The sequence below is a fragment of the Perca flavescens genome, chromosome 16, assembly GCF_004354835.1.
Source record: "Perca flavescens isolate YP-PL-M2 chromosome 16, PFLA_1.0, whole genome shotgun sequence".
NCBI classification, from domain to species: Eukaryota; Metazoa; Chordata; class Actinopteri; order Perciformes; family Percidae; genus Perca; species Perca flavescens.
In genome coordinates, this window is record NC_041346.1 from 5,674,765 (window position 1) to 5,689,822 (window position 15,058).

General features: G+C 39.1%; 1 protein-coding gene across 4 annotated transcripts in view; it reads left to right on the forward strand.

Annotated features, from left to right (window-relative positions):
- The window catches only part of wdr7 (WD repeat domain 7), a 163,261-nt gene extending 149,412 nt beyond the window's left edge, over positions 1 to 13,849 (forward strand). For 3 of the 4 annotated variants that reach the window (XM_028601996.1, XM_028601998.1, XM_028601999.1), the window contains 2 exons: positions 10,821 to 10,925; positions 12,968 to 13,171. In XM_028601996.1, the coding sequence (XP_028457797.1) occupies positions 10,821 to 10,925; positions 12,968 to 13,171 (309 nt within the window). Of the gene's footprint in view, positions 1 to 10,820; positions 10,926 to 12,967 lie in introns of all 4 variants that reach the window. The other variant, XM_028601997.1, reaches the window with a different exon arrangement.
- The last annotated feature ends 1,209 nt before the right edge of the window (positions 13,850 to 15,058 follow it).

Genomic DNA, 15,058 nt, shown 5'->3' on the forward strand with positions numbered 1-15,058 from the left:
ACAAAATTGGACTCCGTGGTGAATAAGCTAGGCTAATTCAGATATAATTGCCATCATTGTGATCAGGGAATCACAGATTGGTTCCACAAATACTACACATGTAGCCTACTTAGACATGGTCATTCGATTAGATTTAATTTTCACTCCATTAGCCATACCTTTTCAGTGGTTGAAAGTAGCCATACTCTGACAACCGTTCCCCAAAGTTATCTGCGCAGACTGAACAATAGGCTGAGGCGCCCAGATTCAGGGAATCGCAGATAGGCTGTTGACTTAAGGCTACAACTGAGGTCGTGCTTCAGCACCCCTAAAAATAGCCTAGCGCCCCCTATGGTTGTTTGATCACAACAGGAAGAAAAAGCCAAAGTCAAGCATTTGCCTTTTTTATCCATCCATTCATCCATCCATCCATCCATCCATCCACACATCCACACGTTTTTACCTTCATTTTTTCACACATTCATCTTTGTCCATCTCTTGCTTAATCATTCATCCATATACCATCCATCCATCCATCTGATGAACTGATCATCTATTGTGTATCATCCTCTTCTCCCTCGTCTTTTTTACAGTCTATCATCAAACATTTGATTCATATATTCATATGTCCAGCTCCCCTGTCCAATTTTTTCTTACCTATCTTTACATTTTTCTGTCCATCCATGAAAAGGACGTATTACATCTAATGACAGGAGAGCAGTAAGAATGGGTGTAAATAAAGGGAAAATTAGGAGAAAATAAAGATGGAAGCAGGAGAGGACTTTTGCCTCAACATATTTTTCTCTCTTGGTAATTGAATAATGATGAAGCAATGACTCTCTTCTCACGTTTTTTAAAACTCTTTGAACACATTTATTTTTTATTGTGTGTGAGATTGTGTAGTGTATGTGTTTTGTGTGTGCTGCTTGGCTTGTTTGTGTGTATTTCTGTACGTGTGCGTTAGTTGGTAATTTGCTGCGTATTGATTTGCAGTAACCTGAGCAGTCTAGTCTGGTGCAGGGGGTCATTTATATCTGATAACAGCACTGGCCCCTGTTCACCCGACATTTAGTTTGTTTATTTGTTGTGTGTGTACGTGTGTGCATGGTCTAAAGACAGAAGACACCTTTCCTTTGAGTGTTATTTACAGTAATTAACAGTTAATTGATAATGGCATTGCGGAAGGAAACAGTCTAAACAGTGCGTGTGTGCGCGCGTGTGTGTGTGTGCGCACACACAGGCCTGTGCATGTAAAGTGTTTGCTGTAACCATTTCAAGCATTTCATTTCAAATGTACGGTAAGATAAAACTATCTTCTTCTTCTTCATTAATAGGGCTGGATATCTTTTAGGTTTTATTTGTTCTGATTTGTATTGATTCTGGTACTTCTTGGTACTTACTGAAACATGTTTTCAAGTCTGGGCCAATTATTTCAACGAGAAAGAAACCAAATTATGTTGGAATCAACATTTTTACGATCTTTTGCTGCCATAAAACGTTGTCAAAAGTGAGGACCATTCTATTAACAACAGACACAATTACAGTATGGTTATAGGGCATAGCAACTCACTATTTCTCATCATTTTTGCTCAGAGCTGTATTTAAATATGTGCAGTTATGCCACTAACAACCTACTAAAGCTAGTGGCATGGCTTTAGCGAAGACAAAGTCAGTTGGTTCAATCCACCACATTGGTCCAGACTGAAATATCATAAAAACTATTAGATGGATTGCAATTAAATTTTGTACAGACATTCATGGTCAAGGGGATTAATTCTACGGACTATTTTATCCCTTGATTTTTTTCTGGTGCTGCTACAAGATTGACATTTCTGGTTCAGATTAAAATATTTTAATACTGTATGTGTGAACAGTGTTAGACTTGTTATTGTGAAGCAGATAGTCTATATCTACGACATTCCACTTCTGGGAAATTCCGCCAGATGTCCATTTTTTCGGCCAGATGTCCATTACCTTCAGCTTTCTTTGTGTTGTAATTTTAAACTCTGGTTGATTTCTGAGGACTATGGTTAACTGCTCCTCAGATCTCTGCAGGGGAATCCAGACAGCTAGCTAGACTATCTGTCCAAGTCTGTTGCACGACTAAAACAACCTTTGAACGTACACGTTCCACCAAAACAAGTTTCTTCAAGAGGCTATTTTGCAGAGGCACCGTTGCTCCGTTCGGTGCTTAGCACCGCCCAAGACGATTATGATTGGTTTAAAGAAATGCCAATAAACCAGAGTTTTTCTCTCATCCTGGAATGTTGTGTGGACTAGCCAGACCCTCCGCAGTGCTATGGAGGAAGGTCTGGCAATGCAAGACTATGAAGCAGCTTACTGTAGCTTTGGTCAAGGACCATGATCATCAACTCCTTGGTTCATATAGGTCTACATTAAAGACACTGGTATTTGTCTGCACCTTCTTTGTCTGCAGATCAGTTTTAAATATCACAGGGAGCAATGTTAAGACAAGAAACAGACTGCAGTGATCAGACATTCAGTAGAGCTGCAAATGAGACTTTTACTGCAGATTGGGAAAACATCAAAACACTATGTTGCCAATGTATGTGACACTTTACAATTTCTGATGTATCGAAAAACACTTGTGCAGTGAAGTTGAATTAAGTTTTAGCCACATTTTTTATCACTACTCATTAGCCAATGTACGTCATATTGTACGCCAAGCTATTGTATATAACACTGAGGTAAAAAAAAGGGATAGTATGTCAAAAATGTTTGCTCTCAAGAATTAATGAGAAAAATCAAAAAGAATGTCTCTTTACAAAACTTCTTACTGTGAAAACGCTTCAAACCAAAACCCTTCTTGGCACTTAAAGGTACAATATGTAACATTTCTGCATTAAAAGGTCTAAAAACGACTATACCTATGTAATATATTTTTTGAGTTGTGTACTTACAATATTCCAAATGTTTCCAACAATGTTCAAACCCAGAGATATCGGTTATTTAATTTAAATGACACGGGACGTTTCATTTAGTCGCCTGTCAGTGGCATCATAAAACCTTTGATCCCTCTGGTTCCTCTAACTTCCGTCAAAACACGGGAATCCAGATGAGACGTTTGAGAGTAATTGTAAATCATACAATGTCACAGAAAGAATAATACTCAGTAACTGTAACACAGCTTGCTTTCTGCCAAACGGCATCATTTTGTCATTGATTACATGCCACTTACGACACAGTAATACAGCAGAGACCTAATTTATTGATACATTTCAATATCGATCGATCCAGCTTAACGTTATGTGCTACGTTGACAAGTAGCTCATGCTAATGCTTGGTGGGAAACGTTATAAGGTTACACCATCGTTCAACATGCTCATTAAGTTATTTTAAGTATCATTGTTTTTATCAAGGTGAAGTTAACGTTAAACAGCACTGGGCTAACCCACAATTACGTTCGCCAGCTAGCGTTAACGTTAGCTTTATAGATAGAAGACACATCTAATGCTAATTTAGCCAGCTATCACACCCTGGTTTTTCTCCCTCACTCCCCACCGCTAAGGGACTTCAGTTGGAATGAGAGCGGTCAACCACCCCAGGGACACTTCACATCCGCAGTCAGCCAGCAGCCAGTCACTATTATTAACTTACAGCAATCCGAACCCAGCCAGCACAAACTACAGCGTCGGGTGATAACTATGCTAATGGCAGTAACCAAAAATGTTATGTTCTGTCGGGGAAACAGACCATATTGCCCCAGGCGTCCCATTCTGGCTGGCCGCGGTGTTGTGCTGAAATTCTCCCCCTTTAGCGTTTAGTGGTCTTCTTTAAAGGTCCCATGGCATGACAATTTCACTTTATGAGGTTTTTTAACATTAATATGAGTTCCCCCAGCCTGTCTATGGTCCCCCAGTGGCTAGAAATGGTGGTAGGTGTAAACCGAGCCCTGGATATCCTGCTCTGCCTTTGAGAAAAGGAAAGCTCAGGTGAGCAGTTTTGGAATCTGCTTGTTATGAGGTCATAACAAGCAAGGTTACCTCCCCTTTCTCTGCTTTGACCGCCCAGATAATTTGGCCCACCAATGAGAGAGAGACAACCTGGCTTTCAAACGAGAAAAGTGGCAGTTGGTCAAGGCCACACCCCCACCATCCACCTTGCCCCTCCCACTCTCCTCCTCAATAGCTTCAGACACAGAAATGGCACATCCTAAGGAAAGCTCATTGTGGGACTGGCTCTAGTGGCTTTAGTTGTGCACCAAAGCTGAATTTCGGGAAAGAGACTTCAGATACAGTATTAGGGGACCACTAAGGTCTATATAAAAGCATCCGAAGAGCACCATGTCATGGGACCTTTAAAGTTAAGTTTGACCGACAAATGGTGACTGTCCTGTGGACAAAAGGTGAAGGTGGGGAGAATTCCGGCAGCAACACCCGGCTGCCATCCCATGGATGTAGGCGTATCCTCGGCCGTTATCTCAGGGGTCGCGGCTCAGCCCCAAAGATACTCGGCAGGCAGACCCAACAGCAAAGTAAGTCTCTCAGCGGTGATGAGTAACGTTACAACAAACTCTTTTCCCCCCGGTGCTGAAAACATCCAAAAAGTGACACTGATGTGAAATATATTGTGATATTGTGGTTTTAGCTGCTGGCTAATGTTAGCTTGCTTGCTCGATAACTGGTCAACTACCAATAAAAATCAAATCAAGAAAACGTAATTATGTGGGAAAGCTGCAGCTATTTTATCAGAATGACATACATAAACGTTACTAAAGTTAACGTGGATAAAACTGTAACGGATAAACCCATCCGTGAACAGATATATAAATCAGCAACTCTCATAATGCCACTTCATGACGTCATCAAAAGTCTGTTTACACTCCTAGCGGCAGAAAATGACATTCTACGTTTAATTCTTTTCAAAAAGATGTTCATTTTATTACTGTTTATCAGTGATACTTAACATTCACCCCCTGTAGACCTGAAAGGTGGCTTTACAAGCTATTGTGGTGTCCCCCTTCACAGAGAACAGCAGCTGTCAGAATCAGTCAAATTAATTCCAATAGAGACAAGTTTTCAATGTGGAAATAAAGTTGTAACACATCCACAGAAACGTGTAAACTTTCGGATAAATAGCAACATTCAATCTGGGTTCAAATCTGCTCCTTATATAAACAATCACTGTCAAATCTGTACCATGAGCCTTTGAGGCAGATTTATTGCCCAATAAAACACTTTGATTTCTAGCTCATTTTAATCAATGCGAGAATTAAAAAAGAGAGATGGTGAAAAGAAAGAGATGGTCCTAAGAATGGATGATGGATTAAAAGAAGGAAAAGAGGATACAAGATGGAAGATAGAAGAGGGGAGAAAGAGGACGCAAAAGGAAAAGAGGAAGGAGATGAGAGGCAGAGTTTTGTTCATTTGTGTGCATGAATGCGTGCATTTGCACGTTTGTCCAACTGTAGCTAGCTAGTCCCTGCATGACCATCTGCCACAGCTTTGATCAGCCTCCGTGAACAGCCCTTTGTAAGCTGCATTACTGTGTGTGTGTGTGTGTGTGTGTGTGTGTGTGTGTGTGTGTGTGTGTGTGTGTGTGTGTCCAGCTGCTTGCTCTGCTTCTTTAATAGACTCTACTGAGTCTACTAATTGAACACAAAGAAACAAACTGACTGATCTTTCTCTCTGTCTGCATCTGTTTCTTTCTGTAACCACTCACACCAGAGAAAACGCTCTGCAACTAAAAGGTGTAGCTCTGCCTCACAGTTAACACCTCCCACTGCACAGCCCATCAGTGTAGCTGGCCATACACTGAATAATCACATGTTAGATTTATACTTGATGCAAGGGGTTAACTGCAGTCTTACCATTGATACCCATGGCATGGATTTTGATTTATAGCTTATCAGCGTCTGATTTCCGTTGATATCATCACCACAACAGGGACGGTTTTGCTAGATGAGTCATTCTTCAACTTGCTTTACTATCAACAGCATCCAGCGCATCAGAAACGTGGAGAAAAGCCTTGGTGGCTCCACACACAGCTATGCCTCAAACCCTCAACGCACTTATAAATCCCCCTTTAAGATTGTTAGTTTAAGGGTTTGCACATTAGCAGACCTACCACAAAATGAACTTCTGATCTTGATATTTATTTGGGTCTTTGAGTTAACAAAAATAAAATAATTCTCAAAACTGGAAAGAGAAGTGTATCTATCTGCTCACAAGATAATGACTGCATTAGAAGCATTCCTACTGAATCCAACAAACTCAGTTAGCTGTACAGTTATTGTAGTGCCAACTCTACCCAATTGTAAGCAATGCTAGCATTACCTATACAAACAAACACACTTGTTTAGCTGTAATTGTAGTTCTGTTGGTATCCAGTTTGCACTGTTAGCATTCCCTGTTGGAACCAACAGAATTGGTTAGCACTTACTGTACTCAGTTGAAACCAACAGACTTCTGAAACAGATTGATCTGAAGTTGAAGTCATTATTGCACCTCTTTTACAATACAAAATTAATAACATTTATGAATAAGCTTAAAAAAAATGCACACCGAAAACATGTCATATACACAACATATATAATAATTGAATATTTATATTTGTCCATCCAGGTGAAGACTGAATTCACACTTCCTGTTTGTTTGTGCTGTTCTGTACAGTGTTAACTGGACCAGCTTATACACATCCAACTGCTTTTGTATTTCCTGTATCTGTATTTGTTGCAACTGTGGTACTGTTATTAGGAGTTGTTAGCATCCCCTTATTGAAATGTCTTTACATTGCTAGGGTGTGTAAGTGTTAGCTGCAACCTGCAAGCAGGTACCAGGGTCCTGGCAGAGCCTTCAAGGAGTATAAGGCAGGCCATTGCTAAAAACTGGCTAAACAGGTGGTTTAATACACGTTTGTTTGTATGCTTTGGGCCAAGACTCCCTCCTGCAGCGCACACTGCCATGATCTGCTCCAGCCTTGGCTGATGTGGCCTATGCTACATGATGCAGCTCAATATAACAAACACACCAATAGAAAGTGTTGAATATGCTATGGGTTTTTTGTGTGTTTGAAACCCACAAAAACATCTTTACTGTAGCACTCCCTTATGGTAGATGCAGAAACATCACTAAACAGTGTAATACACAATGTGTGATGTAACTTTCTGTGAAAAAACCTTTGTATTGGTTAACATAGAAGAGGCGGGCTTTTAGGGCTGTCAGTCTTAGTCACAGAGGATGGAAATAAGATGGAATGAGCCTTCTGTATCACACACACACACACACACACACACACACACACACACACACACACACACACACACACACACACACACACACACACAGTCGAGTCCCCCAGTCGTCAGGTGTATTGAAGTACAGAGTGCTGTAAATGGTTTCAGTGTGCTTCACTGCTTTCTGATAGGCTGATTGATTTGGTAGGCAGTCCACCATGACACACACACACACACACACACACACACACACACACACAAATCTAAATATATATGAAAGCATCAATATTTGATGCACATTTAAACAGGTCTGCCACCTGTTTCTCTCTCTATACACATATTTCTGTTCTTTTATTTTTCATTTGATAATTCATAATAAACTCATTAAATTTTCCAATTAATATTTGTATTTCCTGGTTATGTCTTCAAATTCATATAAATACATATAAGTTATAAATTAAGCAGCTGTTAGTTAATCCCCAGCTCCACATGTATAATTGTACCTGAGCAAGACAATGAACCCCAGATGCATTTGCCAAATTAATGTAATGAATACACAGTTTCAAAAAGTATTTGAAGTTCAGTCATCTAGATCTTAAAAACTAGATGTTGTTGTCCTATTTAATTCTCATCAGTTTAAAGATTTTTTGGTTTGAGCTGATGAATGTTTGCAGACAAACTGTGTCCATTCTGTTGGCCTTTTGATCATTTTGATGGTAAATGTGATTTGGGATCTCGCCAAATAGAAAATAATGGAGGAGAAAGGATAGAAAGAATGTTGAAAAAAGGTATTGTAAAGAGGGGAGAGAGGTAGGAAATAAAGAGAGGTAGCTGGAAAGTAATCCAAAAAATTCAGCTTTTTCTCAGCCAATACTGCTGGTGATAATAGGATTTCCCCTAAAAGGAAGAGAGAGAGAACAAATTAAAAAGATGAGATTTTCATTTCATTGCGTTATTATTATTTTTCTGCTTTAATCGCCACAGACGCATTATTATTTCATGGTCTGGATGCCTGAGGCAACGCATCTTAATCTTATCTGGAGTTTGTAATCCCAGTCACAGGCAGAGGTGGGGATTTCTGGGAGGGCGTTTATTGCGTTACACACCCTGCATCTGGTGGGACTGTTTATTGTGTTACACACGGCGCAGCACCGCTTTATTTTGTCCCCTGAGTTCTGGAGGCGAATGGCAGCATCTGTTGGACCAGAAGCTGCCCCTCATCTGATGGAATTAACTCGTCCAAACCAAACACTTACTGTCAAGGAAAATCTGGGCGGCGCGGCTGCAAAACAAGTTTTTCTGAGATGCTCCGATGAAATTTCAACAAGGACCAAAATTTGTTCTTTATCTCATCTTTATTACAAAATAGGATTTATTGAAGTCAGGGTTTGAACCGCGAGCTGTTGCTGCTTCAGTAGATTCATCAGCAAAAGGAATCGTGTGGAAAACTCAGCGTTTGCTGTCCTTAGCGACAGTGGGTGATGAGGAACGATATGAAGTTGTTTGAGATACGTTTGACTTTGTTTTATTATATATATAAATCCACTTTGATACTGTAAAGTGGCTATTTTTTTCAGTCTGTTTTTAATCTGTGAAAAGGTTCTATAAAACCTCAATAACACTGTTACACTTCATAATCTGATGAAATTGTAGTAAATTTTGGACCTTACGAGCAGCACACACACTCATGTAAACCCACTTTTTATTGCATAGTGCCTGTCAATAACGAGCCACTAACACAAAAGCAAGGCATGAGAACCCTAGAACATTATAACATTATAATTATAACTGAGCCATGTGCCAGACAGGACAGTCGTATTACTTAAAAGGGAAACCAGAGGAAATTAGTCCAAATAAATAAGGCCAAATAAATAACACTACAAGAGTTCAGGTTGCTTCAAATGCTAGATGGAAAAGTCACAGGCCTCTAGTTTCATTGTGTGGTACAGCGGTGTGTGCTAGCAGAGAGACCAGCAGCAGTATGTCCAAAGCCAGCAGTAACAAGACTGAAAAGACATATCATAACTGAACTTGATATGTAAGGGCAGGAGGGTATTCAAAAAAACAAAAGCAGTATTTGAAAGTACAGAAACATACAAAAAATAAAAATCTAGAGCACTAGTTGACTTAGTTTATCATTTCAGGCCCTGTATAATATTCCTTATAAAGTCCCTATTGTGACTTAGTACATAGGTGATAGGGTTTAGTGCTTTACTGTGAGTTTAATTCAAACATTACTTTACTAAGTATTTGTATTTTTACCTCATACCATATTTTGTCTTTATTTATCATATAGCTACTTGGTGAGTTTATAATATTCTTTCAGTATAATAGTACAGGGGACTCTTGGTCTGTGCATCCTGTCCAGACAACAGGGGTGTTGGCAAAATATTTATAACACCCATATCAGAATCGATACACTGCTGTGGTGTTATTGGTTGTTACCAACAGTTTACTGCAGTGAGTCTAGAGGCCGTGAAGTTTTACATTAGGGCGGTGAACAGAGTCATGTCTTCATTCTGATGTTTGGATGTGACATGTTGGCAGTGTGGTAAGCACACAAATGTGTGAGTTGTGACCGATGAAGCCTGTCCGTCTGTTCATCTACACTATGTAGGGATGTTAATGATAAACCATTTAACCGCTAACTGACAATAATCAATTTGACCACTTAATACTATCAGTTAAACATTTAAAACAATAATATTAAAACATAATCTACAATATAAGAAAAATAATCTAAACAACATTAGGCTGAACAGTAGGGCTGGGTACCGAAATATCGAAAAATGCCTTGTCATTCAATACCCAATTTCAATACATAAGGAGTAAATCTCATCAGCGTCAGTAAGCCAGTCAGCATGCAGCATGCTTCTACCAAGATCTAATAATGTCTGTGATTGGCTGTCTAACATTACACGTCGCAGAGGCAGGCTCATATAGTAGGAGCTGAAAAATAAAAAAAGATTTGTGCCATAACATGTATGTCGTAATTTTATTTTTGTGTTATAAAATTGGTATTGAAAAAAGTATTGTTTAGGAACCGGTATCGAAGTCACGGTATTGGCATCGGAGCCGGTATTGAATATTTTTTAACGACCTAAATGCATCTGTTTTCATTTCTATTTTGAATACAAAACACTGTAGAGGCTGCAATTACGTAATTAATATATGCGTCTGTTTAATATTAGTTGTAGCACTAGTACTGTATCATAGTAGTACATTGGGTGATTTAAAGTTGTTGCTGTTGCATTAATATTTGGTTATTTCCATTTCCTTCCCTAGGGACTGTTTCTTTGGTAAAAAGTATTTCCAATGAAAATAAAAAAAAAAAAAAAAATGTCTTCTTATGTATTCATTTTCTTCTTAAGACTCACATGTTTACATCACATCGCTCTTTGCAAGCAGGGAGCTTCTTTGTTTTTCTTCTTTGGGAATTGTTTTCTTTACTGGATTTGAGCCTGATTTTTATTACAAACACAGTAATGTGAAATAAATCTCTTTAAATGATTCACTGAAACTGTGCCTGTAAAATTCAGAGGAACCAGTTTGTACAAGAGTTTTCACTAGCTGCACAGTTTAGCTGCTGTAAAAAATGGTTGATTTGGTTTAATGAGTCTGTTCCACTTTCTCTTTCCCACTCCAGAACATCCACGGTCATAAGGGTCCTATCACAGCAGTGTCGTTCGCCCCTGATGGCCGTTACCTGGCAACGTACTCAAATGCTGACAGCCACATCTCCTTCTGGCAGGTGAATGACACACACGCATACGCACACGCACACAGTTTGTGGCACTATTTTTGTGGGGACCCATCATTGACATAATGCATTCCCTTACCCTAACCTTAACCATCACAACTAAATGCCTAACCTTGACCCTTACCCTCACTCTAACCATAACCTAATTTTAACCCTAATCCTAAAACCAAGTCTTAACCCTCAAACAGCATTTAAGCTGTCGGGACCTCACAAGTATACTGGACTCACGGTTTTTGGACCCCAAGAATATAGTTAAACAAGCCCCCCCCCCACACACACACACACACACACACACACACACACGCTTAAAGGTTTAGTTTTTAGGCCTTAGAAAGTTTTAAGTTCAGCCATCACAGGTGCTATTTATTCTGCTTCAGTAAACAGTTGTTCTTGTGTGATCTTTCCCTACTCCTAGTTTTGAAGTTGGTCTGAAATGAAATTCCAGCAGCTTTTTCAGGTGCCTTGTTTCTCCAAGCATTAGGATCATTAGTGTGCTGGCAGAGGGCAGCATCTGTTCACACCCGAGGACTAACTAAGTCCTCATTCAGCCTTTCTTATTGCAGTTTCAAACATGTAACAGTGCTGGCAATAGCAGTATAGCCATAAAGGAAAAGTCAGAGCAAACTTTAAATTTAGTATGAGTAACTTCTGTTGTGTGTATTTAGCTGCTGTGTTGTCACACCAGTACAAAGTTACTACTGAGACTTATCTGATCTAAACTGACTTTCATTTTTGGGATTAGATATTTGTTTGGCAACTGAAACATTTACAAAAACACCTTCAGTTTTTTTTTCCGTGGAAAAACAGACAATCAATGGATGCACAAGCTGTGCACTATTAGTCATGTAAGTTTTTATTCTTTTTTTTATCATATGCTATACATACAAAAACTGAATGAATTGCAAATCAAAGTTCCAGTGCACAAAAGAAATATGAACATATAAATAAGCAATAACACAAAGTCAGCAGACCAATCACACATGTAAATGATAAACACATACAGACAGACAGACACACCTATCTTCTTCCCAGAACTGTTATTTTGAATGAAAGGTCTTTACGACCTCTGACACGACTGTCTGCAGAGACACACACACACACACACACACACACACACACACACACACTAATGGCATTACTGTAAGCATAAACCGCTGCTAGCGCGCCGGCAAGACGGCTGCTGTGGTAATGAGCTGGCAGACGCTCTGTCGGTGTGTGTGTGTGTGTGTGTGTGTGTGTGTGTGTGTGTGTGTGTGTGTGTGTGTGTGTGTGAGAGTGTGTGAGAAAGAGAGAGAGAGGGGCGGTGTCGTCTCAGGAAACGATAGAGTTTATACTCCGTTTTTCCTACACACACACACACACACACACACAATCTCACTGTGTGTCTTTTTCTCAGGATGCATCGACACAAGCATCACGGGTTAAACTCAATGTTTCCTCAGAGAGTTCAGGAGTATCATCACTAACAGGAACTGGTGATAAGGGTCTTCTTTCCAAAATGTTCAATAACTTATTTTACACAAGTATTAGACAATACAGTTTGTATAGAATCTATACTATGTATATATACTATACAGACTAGGGAAGATAAAGCAGGTAAAAACTTTGAAGCACAGGAAAGTTTCAGGTCTGATTACTCAGATACGAAGAATTATTTGTGGCTAAGTATAAATTAGCTTTTATTTAGCTTTTAACTATGAGCAATGGGTTATAACCATATTAACGAGTTGTAAAGTTGGGAGAGTTTGCTGGTTTCACAAGTATATTTTCCCACTCTAAACTTCCATTTCCAAGTTTTCATCTCTCATCCGGTTTCCAAGAGTAATCTTGAGCTGTTATCACAATTAGCATTATCAATTTTGATCATTTGATTTATTTTTTAAACCCATTTATATGGCAAAGAAATATTTTCTGATTAAAGTTTGTCCAGTGTGAGTTTGAAAATATGAATTTAGATGTTGGTAAGTGTATTTGTTTATGTATAATGTATATAAGTGTTATCTGCAGCTTTGTGTGTTTCTTGTTCTCCTAAGATGAACACCAGTCTGCTGGGCAGCATCGGGATGTTGAACTCAGCCCCTCAGCTCCGCTGCATTAAGACCTACCAGGTTCCACCTGTGCAGCCGGCGTCCCCGGGCTCCCAGAATCACCTGAAGCTTGCCCGCCTCATTTGGACCTCCAACCGCAACGTCATCCTCATGGCCCACGACGGCAAGGAGCACCGCTTCATGGTCTAAACCAGATGTGTATCTCCGGCTGAGCCCTTGTTGTTGTATCTGTTTGAGGGGAGTCTCCGAAATGCTGCCCATCAGTGGTCACTTTAGTTTTAGTTTCAAATATGTATCCTGAGCTGCTGAGTCTAACACTGAGTCTAAAAATAAGCGGGGCTGATAGTAATGGCTCAGGTGGTTCCATTCAAAGGTTTGTCTTAAAAACCCGAGGTAAAAGTAAAAATGGATGAATCTTTTGTTTTTATCTTCCATAGTGATCATTGTGAGGAAACGCACTCTGTAATTTATTTAAAAAGCTGTGATAGAAGGCTTGTTTACATTATGATTTGCATCAATGTATTTTTTTAGTTAACACCTTCTTGTCATTCCTATTTATTTGCTGTTTTTGCTGGATGTCACAGATCTCCTTTGTCACCAACTTGTTTCAGCCATTTTGGGTCCCAACTGTTTTTTAGAGTCAGCCTTTGGCTTGCTCCCATTTGGCTGCCCTCCTAGTTTCTATTTTATTTTAGTGCTAAATAATATTCTCTTTTTTTTTTTAAATGTGCAATTATTTGTGGATTAACTTTGCAGAAACACTGATTGGAATATGGATTTACATAAATAAATCAATCTTGGCTCCATTTTCTTTTCTCTATATTAACGTTTGTATCTGAATCAAAAAATTAAACACCCTAGAGTGAATTTCTTTAGTTTTTATTTCTGGAATGAATTATTATTTTTTATTTAGACTGTTGAAAATATTTTAAGGAAATTCTCCACTGCTCTCTTGAAGGCTTTGGTACTCTCCAACCTCTGTAAGACAAGTACAAACTTTACACATTTCAAACTGCGTGTGTGTGTGTGTGTGTGTGCGTGTGTGCGTGCAAGAGAGTTCTTTGGTGTTTGCTTTTACTTTTGTGACACATTCAAGGCTTTTCCACCCTCTGAGCTTCATGCAGCAATGTGCGTGTGTGTGTGTTTACACCCAAATGTATTTTCACATACACACATTCTCACTTCAGACTGCTCGTCCTAAAAGCACGATCACAGTAAATCTTTAGACACTGGAGGTGCAGCATTACTCACTGCAGATATTATAAAGGACAAAAAGCATAACATTATTTTAGTCATATTTTAATGGGATAATAGCAACATTGTATACTTTTGCAAAAGGGGTTCTGGTATACAGGTCCTAACTCAGTTTAGTTCTTGAGTTTAGTTTCTATGGCTCCTTAGTACCTGATCTTTTTGGTCCAAAACAAAAAAACTCTTTTTTTGATGATTATCTATCCAAGTTGGTCATTTTTCTTTACAAATTCTCCCTTTTCTTGATTTCACTTTGCGTTGAGTCTAAACACAACATCAGCTTTGTTCACCCGCTTGGTGTCAGTTTTGGCTGTCAAGTGGTTCTAAGTCAGTTAAGTTTCTTCAACCCTTCTCTGTTTATTTAATACCATCCCGTTTCCATGGCTCCCTACATGTTGGTTCAAGTTCCCAAGTGAACCTTTTCTTTTTTCTAATTATTGTGGGTCATGTCACTCAATTCCTCTGGCTTTGCTGGAATCTCTCACGATGTAAAATCTGTTCTGGAGTTTCATATATTTGAAGGAAAACAGCAGCTTTCTCCTTTCTTGCCTCGTTTGGGGATTGTGTGTTTGTTTGCAGATGACAACGATTTATATTTCACTGATAGATGTCAAGACTTCTTTGTCTTTTGCTGCTTTCATTTTTTATTCATCCTGCTCCAAATGTGTATGTGTACAGAACTTACCATCAGAACTGCTGTCTAATGTAATCTGTTAATCTTGTACAGTGAGCTTGGATCCTCTTTGGTGTATTTGTTGTGGCTAACGTGACTGTCTGCCTGGCACTGACTAGTTCTTCAAATTAGTGAATTTATCTGTTTAAGTC